The following is a 22,224-nucleotide window of genomic DNA, read 5'->3' as shown; positions in this document are numbered from 1 at the left end:
TACATATTCCAAACTAGTGCAGTTTGAATCCATCACCGCGTGTGTTGTCTGTAGTCAGCAGATGATTCTCACCGAACAAACCAGCATCCTGGCCCGTGGGTTTGGTGAAACTCGTACTTTCACGGAATGCGACTTTTGGGACAGCATAATGAAACTCGCAAAACACATGGAAGCACTTATGGGACAGCCAGCTCGTTAAACTAGTGCGACTTTCAGAACAGGCCCAATGTATCATCCCTTCACACATTTGTGGCTATGCTGCACAATATTCTGAAATCCGAACCTCGGATTCAATATTCAGTTAGCAGTATCAGAGTTCACTGTCAAACAATTGCTGACTTTGAATCTCTCGAACGCAACCTCACCACTAAGAAGATTGGATTTGCAAGTACACCGGTTCGACAAGATCGTTCTCTGAAGGTTGTAATCAGGCAATTACCTATCAATGTGCCCTATGATACTTTGTTTGCGGAGTTGGCAAACAATTACGATGTGCAAAATGTACAACGCATGATGCAGAGGGACCTAAAAACTCTACGTCAGGAAGCAAATACCTTTCTATGTGGTCACACTTCGCAGGAACGAAAAGTCTGCTGACATCTATACAGAAGAGTTTCTTTCCTATTATCGGATCAAGATTCTGGCATATCGACCACCCAGCATCCTACAAATGCCACCGATGCTCACACCCAAAGTACCTATGCAGCTCGACCACGTTGTGTGAAATGTGGGAATGACCACCTTGTCCGAAGAAAGACAGAGAAACACCTGCAGTCTGCTGTAATTGTAAGGAACCATGGTTGCCGATACTTCACCGCCATGGCGAAATAGCAAACAGTACAACCCACACATTCTACACACGCGTCGAATGCGAACACTGAGTCCTTGACCACTCCAACTGTTAGCTCCTCTCAGGATGCCAACAGCTATGTAAATACCGTGAGTAGTGTTGCAGACAACAGACGATGACAACGTCCTAAAGTCGATGAAGAAAACTAAGAAAATGTGGGTTCCATACTCAAATATCTACTGGATATGGTTAATAAAATGCACTTCGAGAAGAAATTAAAGCACCTTATTAGAGCACTCCAGTGAATGTCTCGCGCTATAACCAGCATGAACTATGTCACGATTGTTCTGCAAATACTTATTGAAATGCAAAGCGATGGGTGCTTTTAATCACAATGGACTTCTATGTCAGATAAATCTGCTTGTCTTTAATGCAGATGGCATCGAAAAACAGACCTTATTGCTTCAACATTATTTATACTCACGGAATATAGATGTCGCTCTTATCAATGAGTCTCATCTTAAACCTCATATCACATGGACAGTTCCTAACTATAAAATATTTCGAGAAAATCGAATTGGACGTCATAAGTGAGGACTACTGATACTAGTTAAAGGTGCCTCACTGCTAGCCAGATACCAATGCCACCTTTAGCTTCGTTGGAAGCCTTGTTGATGAATCTCCATGCACCAAATCAAGACCTAGTTGTCATTTCAGCATATAAGCCTCCACAAGAAGTTCTGGCGACCAACGATTTCCTTGTACTAGAAACACTTGGCGATAGAATTATACTGGGGGGCGATTTGAAAGCCAAACATGGCGATTGGCATTCTATCAACTCCAACACAGCCGGAAACGCTTTGGCTGGTATAATGAATCAGTTGGCCTTTTCCATCTTTGCTCCTCATGAACCGACGCATTATCCACGCAATGGTAGTCGCCCTGATGTGCTAGATGTCACCTGACCAGAGATGTCGGCCTCAGTACTATGCCATTTGGAACTTGGGACCTCGACTACGATCATCTCCCTGTCTCAGCTTCCATCGGATACGGTTTATATCAACATCAGTTCCGCACCTTACAAGAAGCTATTACTGATGGGACTCGTTTTACCGCTCGTGTCCACAATTCCATTAACTTCACCACTCCGTTGTCATCACCTGCAGACATCGACAGGGCTGTTACTATCTTCACCAACGTCATCGCAGATTCCTGGCGCCAATCTACGACGTTCCCCAGAGATCCACTCTCTACTCTGGCAACTCCAGTTTTGTACATTCTAACACTACTTGTACGTTGAGCTCGCCAACGATGGCATCGCTCCAGGACGCCCATCCACAGGGGAGACTTGATGCTGCTTCAGCATCATCATCATCAATATTTTGCTCCTCAGATTCCCTGACCGGGGAGGACCACAAAACCATTAACTGCATCCCCTCTCAATACATCTGTCTGTGTTCAAGAAGCAAGAAACAGGGAAATAAGAAATAAATGCCTTGCTTGGGTTCGTGCTACTGAAAATTGAAGAAGTGTTTCAAAAAGCAAGCAAAATTTACTGAAGAATTATTTTGGAAAATTTGTCATCAAAGTAAAATTTCCAGCAATTACAGAACAGTTTCCCGGGGCCAAAGCCCCCCCACCCCTAACGACGTCCCTGGCAGTGACACAAGATGAACAGAAAAGTATCAATACTAGCATGACTTCGTGACTACATACACACGACTTTGTCGGGTCCAGCACCCCCTGCTCCCCAACAAGCTTCCGGCCAGCAGTGTCCTGGATTTACACTAACGAAATAAATTAACCCTAATTATACCCAAAGTTGATCCACCCCCCGCCCACACACACACGTGAACTATATATACGCCCATGTGTATAACAATATCCCATATTGAAATGGTACGATATATTTTGATACTGCGAAAAAAGCTGCCTCATCTCGTTACCCCGAACGTATTAATTGGTTGATTCACAACTTCACCACTAAGGATCCTATCGAGACGAGACATGGCAGCCTTGATCTCGATCTCGTTGTAAATGTCTGTCTCGCGTTTTATCTACTTTCCAACAAATTTACAAATCTAAAGACTAATAACATTGTTCTTTGTGTATAAGCCATTAAGCTAACGAGTTCATTCTGCATTTAGTTTCCCGAATAATGGCTGTGTATTTCCGTAGACTGTTGGGGGCTACAGAAGAAAATGATGTTCCTTTCTAATTTATTTATTGATTGAGTTGGTGTTTTAAGTCCACTTTATACACAGTAAGGCTAATCGGGACTGGTTCTACAGAGTAAAGTGGGATCCGAACCACTGAGCATCCACCGGGTATCGAACCTGGAACCCCTTGATTACAAAGCGACGATGCTAATACCATGCGCCACCGAGAAGGCCCTTAATCCTCTTCTTTCCAAGACTATTTATATATATACACACACATACATATATAATGTATGTATACAGCATAGGCCTATATGGTGTATAAATAGCTTGTTAATTTATAATAGTTTGATAGAAAAAAATCTTACGTTTGGGCCCTCTCAAAATGATCAACCTAGCTACGTCCCTGGTCACTGCGTTTTTAAAAGCCAAATATCTGTAAGATGACTCGAGGGGGATAAAATAACTGATTTGACAGTATCAATGCAGTTTCTTATCGCAGAAAATCCGAAACTATCAGGAAATTGCAGACATTTGGTCTGCAGTCCCATCTGGTGTGTGGAATTACGTAATTTCCTTCCCATCCGTATCCCTTCCTGCGTCTATAATTTGAGAGATTAAAATAAGTCCGAAGAAATTTTTATGAACAAGCGGATGAACAAGTAACTCTGGTAATTTTACTGAACCAGAGGGGGTGGACCCGTTGAATCCCCCTTAAATATGCCCTTGGTTATACACATTATTTCCTTGTATTAATTATAATACAATAATACAATACATTAAATATAATACAATAAATATGTAATCTTCTCAGCGTATTTTCTCTTAATTGCCCAAAAATATTTGATCATAGCTTGCGCAAACAGAAATGAAACACAAACTGAATTGCTTTATTGAAAATAAAGTAAAATAGACTTTATAAATAAAGTGAGGAATGTGAAAATTCTTATTTTGCACTACATAGGTTACGGTAAATTTCGATAAATATAAGTTTAAAATATATATATTTTTGAAAGTTTGGTCAGCAACCAATATTACAAGCAATATTTTTCGCATGACCTGAGAACACGCATGCAGCAGAACCCTTTCATTTATCTTGCACGTAAGCAGCAGTGATATTACATGAAAGAATGATCATTACAAAGCATAGCTTTCCTTTCCACTATCGCTCCTCCTTCCAGATTTCCAGACTGCTGCACATGTTCGCTCATCGTGGGCTACCCGCAGTAAACTGGACGATCAAAGCAGACGACAAACGAGCTCTCTCTAAGTCGTGACGTATTAACATGGCGGGGCCATGGACGTGCGCAGAATTTTTTCCAGGGAGGGGCAAGTAAGGTATTTTTTTTTCTATTGGGCCAACATGGCATATTTTCCCCAATAACAGTGTTCATCCCTCAAAAAACATTGCTTAAATTTGAATTTATCATGTTCTTGAAATAATTAGCACACATTATTTTGGCTGAAATTAAATTATGTGTGTGAAATATGTAATTTTTGGTTTACCTTCAATTTCCAGGGAGGGGCCACGGCCCCCGTTGCCCCCCTTCCGGACGCCCATGGGCGGGGCGTGTTTTCAGCGCAAAGCTAGCCTCGCAAACTTGCAGGGGTCATATTTCCAGGGTGTAGTTTTTAAAATTGTTGTAAAAAAATTGCGTGGAAATGTCCATTTGCTGACAAAGTCGGGAAATTTTCGAAATTTCCCGAAGCTCTCAAAATCTCGAAATCTACACGTCATTTTCACTTTAAGTGATTGTGTTCCGATATGTTCCAGGAACTTACATTGCAGAAAACGTCGAGAAATAACGTCTTTTTAATATGACCATTCGGTATTTCCTGACTGCTCGGGATCCCTAAAAGTCGGGAAGTCATTTCCCGAAATCGGGATGGGGACGGGTAGGTTCTACACAGTGTTGCCACATGAATGGAAATTTCCCCTTTTCAGGGAAATTCGGACTGAAATTTGGCCGAGTCTGCTGCCACGCAAGTGTCAGCACAGCAGTACAATACAATACAATACAATATAATATATTTATTCATCGTTAGACATTGTACAATGCAATAGATGTCGTCAGTTATTGGTTACATATTTGTTATTGTATATATGTAAATATATAATTATATATGGAGAGAGGGATTACATGGAACTCCAATATGTTATAGATACTAATATGAGAGTATATGCATATATAAAGTAAGAGTACATAGAGATAATACAATTATAATATTAGTGACGATGAAATAATATAAATATGGCAGTGGCAATATACATAACAATAATTCATAAAACAGGAAATAAACAATACAATACATTCTAGAATATTAAATCATTTTTGGGATGGATTTCGAATTCTTCTAGATTGTAGAAGACCTTTTCTTTTAACCAGGATTGAAGTACACTTTTAAATTTTTTAAGAGAGACACTGTGAGCAGCTTCTGGTAACATGTTGTATAACTTAATTCCTAAATACTTGTAACTATTTTGTGTTTTACTTAATCTGATTGATGGTGTGTCGAGCTTGTAACAGAATCTTGTATTGTGTCTGTGCACAGTGTGTCTTGCGTTATAATTATGTACATTTTCTTTTGTATACACTAGACAGGTAAATATATATGAGCTTGGCACAGTCATTATCTTTAGTTCTTTAAAGAGATTTTTACAGGAAACAGACTGATCAAAGACTCCAGCCATGCTTCGTAAAGCTTTTTTCTGCCAGATAAATACATCGCCAGCACCAGATGAGTTTCCCCACAAGAGAATTCCATAAGTCAGAAGGCTATGAAAATATGCATAATATGATTGCAGCAACAAGTCCTTGCTAATGCATGTTCTAAGCTTTTTAAGTAGAAATACCACCCTGGCAAGTTTGGAACATAGGTGATTTGTTTGCGACTCCCAAGATAATTTGGAGTCTAAGTGTAAACCAAGAAGTTTTACAGAAGTCCATTCATGGCCATTTCCTAATGTAAAAAATATTTTCTCTGTTTTATTTTCATTAATTGTAAGTTGATTTGTTTCAAACCAAAAAGTGGACCTTTCCTCTATTTCCTTATCAAGCTTCTCAACTGTAAATTTGTCACTGCCCACCGTAAGGAATGTGGTATCATCTGCATATAAAACAGTCTTATGAGGAATAATATTAGGTAAGTCATTTATATAAATATTGAACAACAATGGGCCGAGGACAGAACCTTGTGGAACTCCATTTTTTATATTTAAGAATTCTGATTTTATGTTGTCTACAGTGACCATTTGTTGTCTATTTGATAAGTAGGATTTTATTAGAGCAAGTTCAGTTTCTTTGATGCCATAGAAGTGTAATTTTTTTATTAATATTTGATGGGAAACAGAGTCAAAGGCTTTACTCAGGTCGATAAGTGTTGCACTTACAGAAAGTTTGGATTCAAATGCATCTAACACTGTGGAAACAATGGTTTCATTCGCTTTCACAGTGGATAAATGGGCTCTGAAATAAGCATCAAATTTGCTGCTGCCACGTAATTCGTCTGCTAAGAGGATGTTACAAATCTTATCTGTATCTATTTATATTTCTCTTAAGTTTATTGTACGTCGCTTTTCTGTATCTTCGGATAATTGTAACGATTAGAATTAACGATTTAATGGATTAATGGGACAGCTGACCAAAAAGCCATGAAGCTTACATGTATGTGAAAGATTTGTGCAACATTTTTTTTATTCATACGATCATGGATCAACGGATATTTTACCACTACTACCACTGCTAATAATAGTTATTATTATTATTATTATATTTGTTTAGGTGAAGGGAAAAAATGGTCCAAAAAGGGACAGTTTGTCCCTTGGAAAGGGAAATTCTGCCCTCAGATTGTGGCAACACTGGTAGCACGTAGTTTATAATCTGTGCGTCTCCTAAAGTATCAGCTATCAGCTGTGGTATCAGTGAACAGTTTAGTGCAGAAGGCTTTCTGAGGAGCTCTTTTTGGCGTATAATTTGACCCGTAATTGAATAAAAATGGCCAGCACGAGGAATTCAAAGCATATTTTGAAATCCAAGCGTAAATATGCAGGGCGTAAAGTTACAATCAACCCGATACACACAGACATTTCTCACCTTTCTCAGAAATGGAGGAATCCGGATGGCGAGGAAGAATTTACTGGTATTTGTATTTTTATTTTACTTTCGTGTTATTGACTGGCAAATTTATGTCCGGACAAAGAATTTACAGGTAAAAGTTTCATACATCGGAGACACATTTCTTCATTTTTACAGAAGAAACTACTTACGGAAATTAGTTTCTGTAAGGTTTCCAACGTTAGTCGAGGTATTTTCTTGCATCGTGGAATCTATTTGACCGGGAAATCATATAATTTACAATAGAGATATCTCACCGACGCACAATTGCCATTGCTTTCCTACGTGAACCGGATGCTCCATACATTGGATGATTTCACCCCCTGTCAGTGTTTCCAACCCCTTTTTTAAAAAGGGGTTGGAAATGCTTGCCTAACCTAACCGGAATGGTTTATGGGGCTATCCGTCAGCTACCCGTGCATAATGTACAATTTGTACACGTGACGAACACGATAGTAAATTTTTGAGAAGATGAATTATGAAATTACAAAATATAGTAGAAGAAAAATAGTATATTCGAAAACAAAATAAGCGATATCTTTTGCAAAGTAAGCGATATCGCTCCGTTACGTGCGTTCGGTAGCACTTAAAAAAATGCGTGGTACAACTTGACTATACCGGAGACACCTATCAATGATATATTTTGCAATTTTTTACATTGCTAACGTACTATTCTGCATTGCGGAACATTTCTTTAGGTGAAATAATGAATTTCTAACGAAAAATACCTAACTTTAAAAAAAAATATATATTTTAATTTAATTAGCCCCACAAACCATCCACGGGTAGCCCCAAATACCATTGACGTTAGCCCAAAAATTCACGATACCCCACGAACAATCACGGGGACGAGGTATGCCTACTAGGTTAGGTTCCATTAGCACTCCTTTCATTCAAATTAGCATATACGGACAGCATCGGTTTTTCTCGATGACATGCAGGGTAACGATTAGAAGCCGGAGACACATTTCTTGAAATTCACAGGACAAAAGACAAGTAAGTACTTACGGAATTGAGTTCTTGTGGACTTTCTGAAGCCGCGGAAATTGTTATTTCAAATCGTGCAACTTATTTGGCATGTAAGTAAGGTATTTTTCGTCGTTCATGCATCTCTGTTGCATGATGGCTCGTGCCACCATTACCGTCGACTACGTGAATCAAATGTTCCATGCGTTCGATTACGTAACCTCCTGTCAGTGCAGCAACCATGCGGTAGTTTTACAATATTATGTGTGAGCGGGATTTTTTTTCCAATTTAATTTTCTATGCTTGCCTAACCTAACTGAACCTAACCTAACCATCCGTGAATGGTTTGTGGTTTACTAACAATCATTTTACGGTTAACCTTTTACATGCCGAATTGTCTTTGGATTTGAAATTAATGAGTTTATCAGTAATTTGTGTCTCTTTGGTGTACATTACAGAGAATTATTCAAAAAAATTATTTTTTATTTTCTCTATATGTAAACTGGAGTGTTCCCAATTGGGAACATTGGCGTTTCATGTGAAGTATTATTACAGAGTTTTCTAATTATAATTCAACTGGACCAGCATGGTTTCCGTTTATATATTAGCATAGTAAATGTACAGAAATATTACATATAAGCTTACAGAGAGTCAGACAACAATACAACCTTCAAAATACAAAATACTAATACAAATACATAATAGGATAACATAATTGTATAAAAATGAGAAAACATTCTTGTGCAATTTTACTCAAGGAGAAAAGGGTTTATTTTATTGAAAATGTAGCAATACCAAATTTTAAATATATGTAGTTTACACATTTACACACACACACACAGAATGTCTTAAACTGGTGATAAGCCATGGAAAGCTGGGAAGCAGTGTAAATGCATATTTCTTGCACACTCGCCACATTGTAGGAGAGCATTTTTTTTTTTGGCAAAATGCACAACTTCCTTGTCCTGCTTCAATCAGAAAATGACCATCAGTTTTCCTCATAGACCCTGGGATTTCAAATCGTGGTCCTGGCCTCGAAGATGTTTGTGGATTTTTGCAAATAAAGAAGGTAGCTACTTCTCTTCGAAAATCCAAGTGATTCTTTGAACTCTTCCCATGAAGTTCTTGGTGAATTTTCCAGGCTGCAACAACTGCCACATTCAAAGCATTGGGAAATAAATTCCACCACCATTTTTTCCCTCGCAGCTGAGGTCTGTAGCTGGACAGCATACGGTCGAAGACATCGACGTCCCCCCCCCCCCCCATTCCTTTATTGTACTTTCGTACTAAGTGAGGTTCAGGGACATCAATCCTCTTCTTTGATTGGCGAGAGTACCGCTTTGCTGTTCCTGATGGCAAGTGTGTCTGGTAGTTGGATGCCAAGGTGACTACGGAATTATCATTCCATCTACACATGTAAATATCACCATCACATCGAAAGTCAATTTCTCCTCTTTTTCTTCATTTCATTTGTAGGAACCAAGGGCATCTACCAGTCCTTCCTTCTCGTACTGTACCTATTACTTTGAACCCCTTTATTTTCAGCTCTTTCAGCAATGTGTATGAGGTAAAGAAATTATCAAAGAAAACTTCAGAGGATTAGTGACAAAATAAGGCTGTCATCACTCTAGTCCCAAGTGGTGAGTTAGATTCATCTTCTTCCTTTCCTTGATAGATTTTCATAACATAAGGATATCCATCAGTTGAACTAAGAGTCCAGATTTTGAAACCGAAACGAATCGGTTTTCCCTTTATGAACATCTTGCAAGAATGATGCCCATAATAGGGAACCATTGATTCGTCGATGTTGAGTTGTTTATGAAAAATTCCATATTGCTGAAGATTGTTGTTTAGCTCATCATATAATGGTGAATTTTTTTCCAAGTTTATCACCTTGTTTCAATTGAGTATTGTCCATAACGTGGAAATATTTCTTTATATCCCGAAACTTCTGCCTGGGCATCGCAGTTGGGACAATTGATACAGTCACGTCTTCTGCTGTTGACCAGTACATATCTTCCCTTGGAACTTTGTGATAACCGCTGATTAGAAGCAAACCAAAGAACTGAGCTATGTCATGTTTGGTGAAGGACACAATTTTGCCCTTTTGAGCTGCATATAGGCACGTCATTGAAGAGAGATGCTCGAGGTATGTCTGGTAAAATTTTATGAAACAACTCAATAGGTTCCAGTGACAGTAATTCTGGGTGTTTGTTGGAGAAGCACTGAAATGAATCATCACAATGGAGCGAATTGTTTTCTATAACCGTAGACTTCTTCCACAAAGGATGTCCTACCTGTTTACTTGATGCCCCTTTAGCCTTTCTTGATGTGGTTGGCTGAAGAGACTCCAGAGTAGATTGTTCCATGTTAGTTGCGACAACCAATTCACCACACACATCTGAAGGAACCACTTCTTCCAAAACGTTGTCATCAATTTTTTCCTCATCGGTAAGATCTGCAGTTTCTTCTGGAGGCAACTGACAAATATCCACTACATCTCCAATGTCTTCAGTATCGTCATCTAGAATTTCATTCAAATACTGAAAAGCTGCTTCCAATGTTACGAAACTATTCGATGCCATGTTGTTCGTACAAATGTTGTTGAAAGACTGAATTTTATAACAACGAGATGGCATGAATCAACAGAAGCAGCTAACAGAACGTGACACAAAACACGCCGGGATATTTGCTATACAAACAATGTAAAAACAATTATTTCAAATGTACTTGTAGCCAACAATAAGCATGATTTTATTTCCATTGTTGACCAAGTTACAAAACAATCTTGCCTCAAAACTGTGAGAGAGGAAAATTTCTCTTCAGTTTTTTGTGAGAGTTATTTGTTGTCTGTAACCATTGTTCATGCAAAATGCCAATGTTCCCATTTGGGAACATGATAATATACTTACGTCCAGACTAATAGAATTCAATGAAAAACCCATTCTAATGCATTTCATGTAATACTAGCATTATGTTCTGCCCGATATTGTACAGAGAAGAAAAAAGTAATTTATTAGGGTGTAAATAAAAAATATATAATATTATGAATGCAATTTTAACCATTTTTGTGTAATTTCATAGTATACTACCCAGACGATAATAATGAAAATATTAATTAAATGTTGTTAATAGTAAATATACACCCTAAATTACTAGATGAAACAAGAAAAATTTGAAAAATTTTTTTTCAATATAGTTTTAAATTGAAAATTAGTTGATGTTCCCAATTGGGAACATTGGCTGGTAAAGGGTTAATAAGTGTTAGTGTAACAACCACATGGTAGTTTTACAAGATGACTTCTGAGCGTTTTTTTTTTTTTTTTTTTCAATTCAATTTTCTATGTTGGCCTAACTTAACCTAACCTTCCGTGAATGGTTTGTGGATCAATTATTGCATAAAAACCTTTTGTGAATAGTTTGTGCGGCATTTATTGGTTCATAAGTTTGGAAACACTACACGTCAGCTGACGATAGACAACGTGAGTCAAGATTTGCCCGCCGAATTTGCAACGACCAATAACGCTATTTTCAAAGTGATCCAAAGTTGAAAAATGTTCCGCTATGCATTTGAGGTAAGTAGAAATGAATTTTATTTGAAAATAACCAGTGAAATGTGTCTCCGGCTAATCTAACTGGTACCACGTGCAGAAAGCAAATGGCAATCATTCGCGTTAAAATGGATCAAAACTACATTCCCTATCATCAACAATGCTACAGAAAATGATTTGCGTAAGTACTTTCTCCTGTTAATTTAAAGGAATCCGTCTCCGGTATAGTAAAATGTTACCAAATGTGTTTGTTTTCGTGTAATAAGCATAATGGCACCTTGAACTATGTTCCTCAATACACAATTGGTAGTACGAACCATGCGAAACACAAAATATCAGATTTTAATTGTGTGTCTGATCTATGAAACTTGTACCAAATTTACAATTTACGTAACTGTTTGAGTTTTAGTATATTTAGTATATTATTAGTTGTAACTTAAATGTGGAGAGAATATGGTAAAATTTTCATTTCCACAGAATGTATTTCTTAAATTTTACAGCAGAAAGTACTTACCAAAATGAGTTTATATATACTTTAGGAAGGTCTTGGAAGTGTGTTTTCCCCTCGCTTAAGTTTTTTTTGCCTGTAAATCATGTAATTTACGACATTAATTTCACTCCGATGCACGAAAGCTGTTACCTTGATGTCCGTCTACTATGTGAACCAAATTTTTGCGTGCGTTTAATGATGTAACAAACGGTTAGTGTTTCCAAATACACCATTTTGTAACTGTGTAACAGTTGTAGAACATAAATAAACGTGCGTTATTGTTCATCATTTTCACCACAGGTTGCGTGGTGAAATTTCACGGCGTTGAAGATCCAGTAGAATTTGTAATTCACCATGGAATTGTGAAGGAATTGGAATGTCCCAAGAAATAAATTATATTCAATTTTTCTGATTTTAAAAAAAAAATTTTAACTATGTTTGCTATCCGTTAATGGTTGATTCATGGGGCTATCCGTGAATGGTTCATGGGGCTATTTATGAATGGTTCGTGAGGTTATCCATGCATGGTTCGTGGGGTTTCGAATCCGAAAAAAATGTTTTTCTAATTTTAAAAAACAATTTTTAACTGTTTGCCTAACCTAACAGAACCTAACCTTGCCGTGCATGGTTCGTGGGGTTTTCGAACCCGAAAAAATATTTTTCCAATTTTCAAAAAACAATTTTAACTATGTTTGCTTAACCTAACAGAACCTAATCTGACCTTGCCGTGCATGGTTTGTGCATTTTTCTAACCTAGAAAGAAGTACAAAATCAGTAACACAAAAGTAGGTATTTTTTTATGAAGAAGGTTGCAACACTTCATAACCACTGATAATGGACAACGCTAGTCAAGATTTTTCCACCATATCGCGTTCAACGCAAGCGAAAGCGAACAAAAAAAAAAAATACTCGTGTCTAAAATTCAGATTATTTGCGTGGAATGCAGAATACGTAAGTATCAATGTGAAAAATAAGGGAATGTTAAAAATTTACTATCCGTCGGACACCTATAACTTTTTCGTTTCGTCAATTTTTGACATTTGTACTTAACCTATCTGCTTTGCGAAACATTCCTTAAGGTGTATTGATGTTTTTTTGATCAGAGTAATTGCAATTTTTCACAATATGGCGCGTACACCTTCCTACATAATCGCGTGTCGTGCTTGTGTTTTGTCGATTTTCATTCGTTATGCAGTGTTTCAAAGTTTGGAACCCAAGAAATACCCGTGAACAAAGCTCATCTGATGTATTTTTTTTTAAAAAAAACTTTTTCGGATTGATTTATGAAGAAAAATGTAATGTTTCATGGTGCTATCCGTGAATGGTTTTTGGGGCTATGCGTCCCGAAATTGGTGGGAAATTTAAACTAAAAAATTGTATTAGTTTGAAATTTTTGAGTCCAAATTTCCCACAGATTCCGGGCTCCACCCCTGGGGTAATTGACCTACCACGGCCTCACCTCCGCTCCAGCTACCCGGCTTTCTCTATAATAATAATAATAATATTTTATTGTCATTAAGCTTGCACAGCAATAGACAACGTCAAGAACAAAATACATGTGAAATATATTATAAAATAATATAAAATTATAACCCGTTTTATGTTTAAGTTGAACTAAAATACAATATTTTTAATTTCAAGAAATTCTTGAGTTGAGTACAATGGTGTAGTAACTAACCAGGCATACAGTTTATGTTTAAATACATTGATAGGCATTTTTGTCACATCAAGAGGTTACTTATTAAATAGTCTTAATCCTAGAGCTTCATAACTATTCAGGGATTTTGAGAGTCTATGATAGGGTATATTTATATGCCTGCTGTTTCTTGTAGTATAGGAATGTACATCTTGTCTACTTTGTAGCTGTGGCAAATTTTTCTTTACATGCAACAGCACAGTGTAAATATATAGATTTATCACAGTCATAAATTTTAATTTAATGAACAGTGGTCCCTGTTAAAGGCATGTTAGAAATTGGCCGGAGTCACCTGCCTCCAAATGAGCCCCAAACTTTTAAATTTGAAGAAATCCATTTCCAGGATATGGAAAACTTACCTGAATTTCACCACGCATCCACGACATGCCATATTAGACATATACCCACAGCCCATTCCTTCTAACGGGTAGCTTACATTCACCCACATTTTCGACATTCCTTTCCTTTCTTCACGATCCCATGTTCAATTAAATTAATAAAATCCACTGGATCTTCCACACCCAGTACGAATTTCACCACGGATCCACAACACGTCATGTTTCTAACTTTTGTTGCAAACACAGACAGTTCGAAACACTGGATACCCAATGAACATAACACGTATGTAACATGTATGAAGGTGTACGCGCCAATGGCTGTTTTCCGTCGGCAAATTAATTTTCAACAAAGAACATGAATTTCCGCTATGAAACAATCACACAAAACACCTTCCAGATATTAGACAATGCTACAGGAAGTTATTAGCGTAAGTAGTTTCTTGTGTAAAAATGAAGAAATCTGTTTGTGTAATAGTAAATTAGGGTACAAAGTTACTATTCCCCGAAATGATCTCTTCATTTTTACAGAAGAGAAGCTCCAATACATTGGGTTAATATATTATGTCCGATGTATAGTAAATTAGTACCCATTGCGTTGCACACCATAAGAATCAGTGGTTACGGTAACTGCAGTGTCTTTCGACAGTGAAAAAGTAATATATTAACCCAATGTATTGGAGCTTCTCTTCTGTAAAAATGAAGAGATCATTTCGGGGAATAGTAAATGTGTACCCTAATTTACTATTACACAAACAGATTTCTTCATTTTTACACAAGAAACTACTTACAGTAATAAGTTCCTATAGCATTGTCTTAACATCTGGAAGGTGTTTTCTGTCATGTGGGAATGTATCATAGCGGAAATTAATTATTTTTGTTAAAAAAATAATTCTTCAACGCACAATAGCCTTTAGCGCATACACCTCCCTAGATTGTCGTGCTGGTGTTTGTCGATTGCAGGGTTTCCAACCATGTTTTCCAAAAAGATGATGTGTCGTGGATGCAGTGTTACGAAGGTTGGAAATACTGCATCGACAAAACACAAGCACAAGGTGTACGCGCCATACTCTTTCTTATGGAAACGAAACAACACAAATAAGGAAGTACTCGTAATGTGAAAAATTTACATTACTTTCATCAAAATAACGTGAATACACCTTCAAGAATGTTCTGCGAAGCAGATAGGTAAGTTCAAATGTTAAAAGTGATGAAACGAAGAAGTTACATGTGTTTGTGGCATAGTAAATTTTTACTGTATGGGAGAAAATATGATGTAAGAACTATGTTTTGCAAACATCCATGGTTTCAAGACAGCAGCCATTAGCTCCATCTAGTTCGCTGCACTTTTTGACTCTCTCTGCACCGCAGCGTCTAGTTGGTTACACGGTGCAACACCGAGTCATCTAGTTCGTTGATTTGGAGTCAAGTAGTGTATTTGGTGTCTGCACTGTTTGCACTACATTCTGGAGCAGTGTATGTGTGGTGTATGGTCATGTGGTGAGTGCTAACTAATCAAATGACTGTCTGAAGCAGCAGGCAGGCATTTGTTGAATTTTCTGAACTTGAACACTGCTTTTTCCTTGCACCAATTTGGTACTGGAATACACATGTACTACACAGAGTGTCAAAAATGCAGCAAACTAGACGGGCTATTCTTTGAGACTACTATCGGACCATTATCAATTCACATTGCAAAATCTTTTTCATAGAGATTTTTATTCAGCCGAGGAAAGCTGCACGTGGAACATGGCAACACTGCAAGCATTGAATCGCAGCACCCGCCGGCAGTTTCCACAATTCAACGGACATCGCTGTGTGCAGTGTTGCCACGTTCCACGAACAGCTTTACTGCTGATTCAAAATCTGTATAAAATTGGGGCCCAAGTTCCTTTTGTTTTATTGCAATTTCATCATGCTATGAATGCAATTTTTACATTTTTCGATTTCGAGGTACGTCTGTTAACACATACTCCAGAGTTTTAGCGATTAGCGATTTTGTTCAACAGATGTTTTCGTGGTTAGGTTTGGTTCCCTTAGCATTAAAATGAAGTCCCTAAATGCATTATACTAAGGTTCCAATTTACTTCTACATTCATTCCCATGTTTCTACGATATTTACTGTCGCTTGTCGACTGAGAATATCTTTTCCATGGGAAGTTCATAAGGTAATTTTCAAGTTGTTTTTTCAACATAAATAACTTTTTTCGAGTCCAAACAGTGCTCATTACTTTAAGGAAGATTCAAATTTCATGTGACAATGATTTCCAAAATTCTACAATTCTACGAACTTCCGAAATTATACACAAACTCAATTCCTTAAGTACTTTCTCCTGTAAATTTGAAGAAACCTGATTCCCGGCTTTGATAGTTTTACGAAGATGTTAGCCTTTTACCATGTCCTTCACTTGTAGAAAGTGACAGAACTCAGCTATTCCTGGAACAAAAAATGGGAGACACCTCCGCTCTCTGCCAAATATGTCAATGAATGTTTGGATCACTTTGCACTTTTAATCAGTGTACTCTTAACATACACAATCCTGAATGTCGATCATTTGACATGGTTATTCAGGGTGGCGACAGACCTGGAAAACCTGGAAAACCGGGAAAAGTCAGGGAAATGTCAGGGAATTTCGTCTTTATTGACTTTTTTTTTTAAAAAATATTTATTCAAAGATATCGTTATGGAACTCTGCACGGGAACAGGAAATCTCGTTCGTAACTTTTAGGTCCCTTTTATACGCAACACAACCACGGCACCAGAAACCAGTGATGGCAGGAGGAAAGAGAGAGAGAGAGAGAGAGAGAGAGAGAGAGAGAGAAATTTCTCTCGGGCGGGCTTCTAAGCGGGAATTTTAAATTCGAACACTCTTTGGAGGAAAATTGTTATAACTTGGGCACTATGGGAGCAATCTACTTCCGATAACTTTTGTTTTGCAGATAAAACATCAGCGCATGCAACAGTTTACAATTCAGAACGCCGAACCTAGGAAGGGGTTTGGGGGGTGCAACCCCCAAATTTCAATGGAAAAAAACATAAAAATCTGAGTTTGCCCCCTCTTCTCCCACTATTTTGGGGAGAAGGCGCAAACGTTCGTATTCTTTTTCAAAGAATTGACATTTCTCAAGAGAATGAAACATGGTTCATGTTCTTGGGTGCCATACAAGTTGAATAATGAGCCAAAATGTGATTTTGTTTTTACGAAAAATATGTAATTTTCATTTTTGGAGGAAAATTGTTATAACGCGGCCACTATGGAAGCAATCTACTTCGGATAAGTTTTGTTTTTCAGATAGAACATCAGAGTATGCAACCGTGTACAATTCAGAACGCTGGACCGCGACCCCCGAATTTCAATGAAAGAAACATAAAAATCTGGAGTTTGCCCCCTCTTCTCCCGCTATTTGGGGAGAAGGTGCAAACCTTAGTATTATCTTCAAAGAATGGATGTTTCCAAAGAGAATGAAACATGTTTCATGTTCTTGGGTGCCATACAACTTGAATAATAAGCCAAAATGTGAAACTCTGTTTTTTACTAAAAATAGGTAATTTGCATATTGCTCAGAAAGTTGCTATAACTCGGGCGCTATGGGATCAATCTACTTCGGATAAGTTTTGTTTTGCAGCTAAAACATCAGAGCATGCAACCGTGTACAACTCAGAACGAAGGAAGGGAGGTTTTGGGGGCGCGATCACCGAATTTCAATGAAAAAAACATAAAAATCTGGAGTTTGTCCCCCTCTTTTCCCGCTATTTTAGGGAGAAGGCACAATCCTTAGTATTCCCTTCAAAGAATGGACGTTTCCAAAGAGATTGAAACATGTTTCATGTTCCTGGGTGCCATACAAGTTGAATAATGAGCCAAAATGTGAAACTCTGTTCGGAAATGTGGCATGGATATGTTGCGGAGGGGAGGGGGGTGAGAGGCGGAAGGTTGGTCATCAATGTGAATTCCCCAGGCTTGCTCCAGACCTGTGTCAGAGATTCTACCCAAACATAAGAGTATGAAGGTCCAAAAAGCACATTCATTTCGTAATCAGCACCATGATACCGTATGGTATCATCGGGCCAGTACGACCTTACTCTGATGATACCATATGGTATCATCGGGGGAGTAAAGGTTAAACCTATTAATATTACGTGGAAAATGCATTGAATTATATTTTTTTCTTGTCCGTATGGGAGTAGTAAGGGGACTTGTCAACAGATGGAGGGGATAAGAGCGGGTGGTGCCGTCCGATAGTTGTCGGACGTCGTAGTAAGGCATTTTGTTGGGCAAACTGAAGGAACATGGAAACAAATACGTAGGTTCCATTGATACATACGATTTTTATTGAATATCACCACCCGACAATGTATCTCAATACAACATGCGACAGAAATTCCATGGACTGCAACATCCAGCATCATACGAAGCGGGTACCTTGAGGAAACTTTTTGATGGATAAAGGTAGCCAGGAGCGTGGTGCTGATCACATCACCAGCCATGATTAAGAAAGTGTGGGGCCCTAACTCCACACCCCTATACACCTTCATGGAAAAGTGCAGGCGAGCACTTTACTTTTACTTCCTCAAAAATCTGTTCCAACATATCAAACTGTCACGAAAATACGTAGACCATGTGACCTATAATTTAAAATAATAGTTTAAATGCACAATGGCGTATTAAGTTTCGGTATATTTGGTAGATAAATGTTCTAAAACAAAAATGCGAATTTTGGGAAACGTAACACTAACAATTCAAAAAAAGATAATACCAATTTTTGGTGCCATAATATATTGGTATTTATCACGTGAGATTGATTGATTTTAATTTTTTGGGTACATCGCCTCTTATGTTCATTATGCACCCTTCAGTATATACGGGGAAAATGCCATTATCTAAAATCCTTATTTTGAAATTTAAAAAACTGGTATGGAAAATAACTTTTCTAAAATAACTTTCAAGATATCAAACTCTCACGAAGAGGCGTAAGCCATGTGACTTACAATTTGAAACTGTAGCTTAAAAACACCATGACGGTATAATTTCAGATATTTGCCAGAAAATCCGCTAAAATGAAAATGTGAATTTTGGGAAAAATTACACCGTATAGTAAAAAATAAGAAAATACACCAATTTGAAAAAAATAACAAAGTATTAAGGTCCCTACCGATTAGGCATAAATAAAACAAGAATATCAGTTGTAATTTATTGCATTAGTAACAGTGATTCCTAACCTAATTTTCGGCATAATCACCACCGTTGTTCTGGCATTTGTCGTAGCATGGCACTAAATTTTGTATGCCCATGGTATATGTTTCTGACAGCAAAGACTGGAACTATCTCTACCTCAGTCAAATCCTTGCCCTACCAGAAACCTCTTCAGTTAAACAAAGAGATGAAAGTCGTTACATTCAAGGCCAGGGCTGTACAGGGAGTGGTCCAAGATCTCTCACCTGAAGTGATGCAAAGGGCCTGTGTGTACTCAGCTGTATGGGGTTGTGCACTTTCGATTGGCCTTTCCTGATTGTCTGCACCATCGTCTGACCATACTATCACTCACGACGTCCGGTCTGCACACCTCACACAATTGCTGGTGGCTCTGTGCCAAATTCTGAGTGTGCAATGTAGGCTACATCGCAGTCAGTGGGAGACTGTATGAGAGCTGCAGTCTTTGAGACTGTATGAGAGCTGCAGTCTTTAACCTAGAACTGTCCTAAAACGGCTGCATTGCAACTGTACCAGATTACAGCTACATGCCACTTCTTCCTGCCTGCATGTGTGTGCGTCGCTCTCCAACCACTAGTGCTGCGTATAGCATAATTTGGAGCTTTTTTAAGGACGTCCCTCGTGTATGAACTTCCAGAAGCTGTTATTAACAGAGTGTTCCTGTTTTAATGTGTGGTTAGCTTAATCAGGTACCTATACAATGCAATTCTATAAATTCCTTGCGTTAAATTGCTAATACCTACATACCCTTTCCGTCAGCATTTATGGTATAACTGCAAGTTGTCAGTTTCACAGTACTTCACTTGGATATACTGTACTGAAGCAGAAATCCCATTGATAATGTAAGGAAATATGACACTTTATTTTGTTCAATTCAATTGTTTCACTTATCTGAAAGAGTTAAGTTGTTTGCTTTGCAGAGAACAGAGAAGTAAGTAGCTTTATGCATCGAAAAATGAGTCCGCACTCATGATGGTTCATGCAAGCAGAGGGTTCCAAACCTCAGTGGAAATATCAACATATAATACCGAGAATGTATAAGGTAACTGATAAATTACAAGTGGTATTTCTTAATCAATCACTCTTCACTCTTATCTCATTTAGTTGTAATTTTAAAAACAATCAAGTATTTTATTTTAAACTTACTGCATATGACAAAATTCCGTAATCCTTCCCTAGCTTGTGAATTGTAATATTTTTCCAAATTCACTATTTTGCAGTTTGAATTCAAATCATAGAGAATAGAGAAATTAAGTCAATTTCATAGAAGATAATATTGGTACTTAACAAAACCATACGTGGATCTGTATGCGTTTATTATTTCCATTTGCAAAAACATCGATTTAGTTTAGTTTGTAATTGTCAGGGAAAAATGTAAATTTTGTCCTGGAAAACCTGGAAAAGTCAGGGAATTTCATTTTTGCTTGTTTGTAGCCACCCTGTTATTCTTAAACAAGCTTTCACATGCTGTATTGTGCTGAAAAATTCCTGGATAGATCACACTGTAGCTGCAATCTTTGCGGCAGTAGGTACAGAAGGATACATTGTTGTGGTATGTATCACATTTTCGAATGTTGTCTGCATGAGGGAATCTTTGTTTGCAGTGGACAAGTTAGAGGAACAGCTTGTAGCCTCAGCCTCCAGGTTGTCGAGTAGGAATATACAGTTGTCAATTTTTTTACCAACTTGCCATACTCTTTGAATGACAATAGTCTTTGAGGCATTTTGGGATGAAAATGAACAGTTCCCTACAATGATTGTTCTTGGATGAGAAACGTAGATGCAGAGCAGCAATAAGTGAATCGAGGTATGGCAGAAATATTTGCTGACGAAAATACTCTTGTACAATTTCGAAGAGTAATTTTCACGTTACTGTTGGCGTGAAGTACAGCGAGGTCGTGTTGGTATCACATCAATGTGCCCACAGATTTGTTGAACTCAAACGAACATCTCTGCGAATTTGCTTTCGGCATTTTCCCTGTCTTGCAGAATCAAAATCAAACACATTCAGAAAAATGCCAGGGAGAGGCAAATGTCCCCCCCTGCCCTTATGTGTTAGCTCTTATATTTGTAAGGTTCACAGGAGGATGCAGAAAGAGTTTGGAGAAACTAATGTGTGTGTTATTTAAAGATGCACAAAGTATTAATTTGTTTGTAATTGTGTCATGAAAAGTATTGTTAAAAGGACTGTGCTCATTAGAAGACCAAACCGGACCTGCCTAACCTATACATATAAGCATATGGGAACATGATGGAAAAATCATTATGAACAACAAAAAAATCACAAACCCTGTTTAATAGGTGCCTATAGATATGTATAGAATTTAATTCATGCAGAAAAGTCATTTGTATCATGATACCAGGATTACACAATCCTATTCTGGTTCTTTAATTTTAAGGTAAGGCTTTCTTATTCAGAAGTGTGTTCCTTCTACCCACATTGTTCCATTGTAATGCCTGATTTGCATATGCTGGCCAGTTTCACAAGGTGCATGTTAAGATTGGAGATCATTTGAAACTTTGGATCTTGATAGTGATGAACATCTGTACACTTGTGAGAAAGTGAAAATGTTTGCATTGTTTAGGAATATAGTCGTCAGAATTGACTTTTTTTTTTAGTTTGTGGAGATGTATTATAGCATGTGGATGATTTTATGTGGTACTATTTATCATGTCATGGCTCCATTTCTAATGGTAATGGTTTAATACCATTATAATTTTCACATGTTTAATGGGTTTATGTGCATATATAGATGTTTTGTTAAAAAAAATCATTGATTTAGCTCCAGGATACAAAAAATATAACAGAATCTGGTATTCTTCAGGGCTACATATCTAGGTCATTTATGGTTTCTGTACCTTCAAATATATATATATGTATTTGTTAAATACTATGTCTGAGCCATGTG

General features: G+C 37.6%; 1 protein-coding gene across 1 annotated transcript in view; it reads left to right on the top strand.

The window, feature by feature from the left end:
- The first annotated feature begins 6,856 nt into the window (after nucleotides 1-6,856).
- The window catches only part of sud1 (Prolyl 3-hydroxylase sud1), a 54,329-nt gene continuing 38,961 nt past the window's right edge, over nucleotides 6,857-22,224 (top strand). Inside the window, exon 1 of the mRNA XM_083116975.1 lies at nucleotides 6,857-7,089. Within this exon, the coding sequence (XP_082973101.1) occupies nucleotides 6,945-7,089 (145 nt within the window). The 5' untranslated portion in view covers nucleotides 6,857-6,944. The remainder of the gene's footprint in view (nucleotides 7,090-22,224) is intronic.

Source organism: Lepisma saccharinum, chromosome 2 (assembly GCF_977018435.1).
Source record: "Lepisma saccharinum chromosome 2, izLepSacc3.1, whole genome shotgun sequence".
In the NCBI taxonomy this organism is placed as follows: Eukaryota; Metazoa; Arthropoda; class Insecta; order Zygentoma; family Lepismatidae; genus Lepisma; species Lepisma saccharinum.
This window is presented reverse-complemented; position numbering and strand designations above follow the sequence as displayed.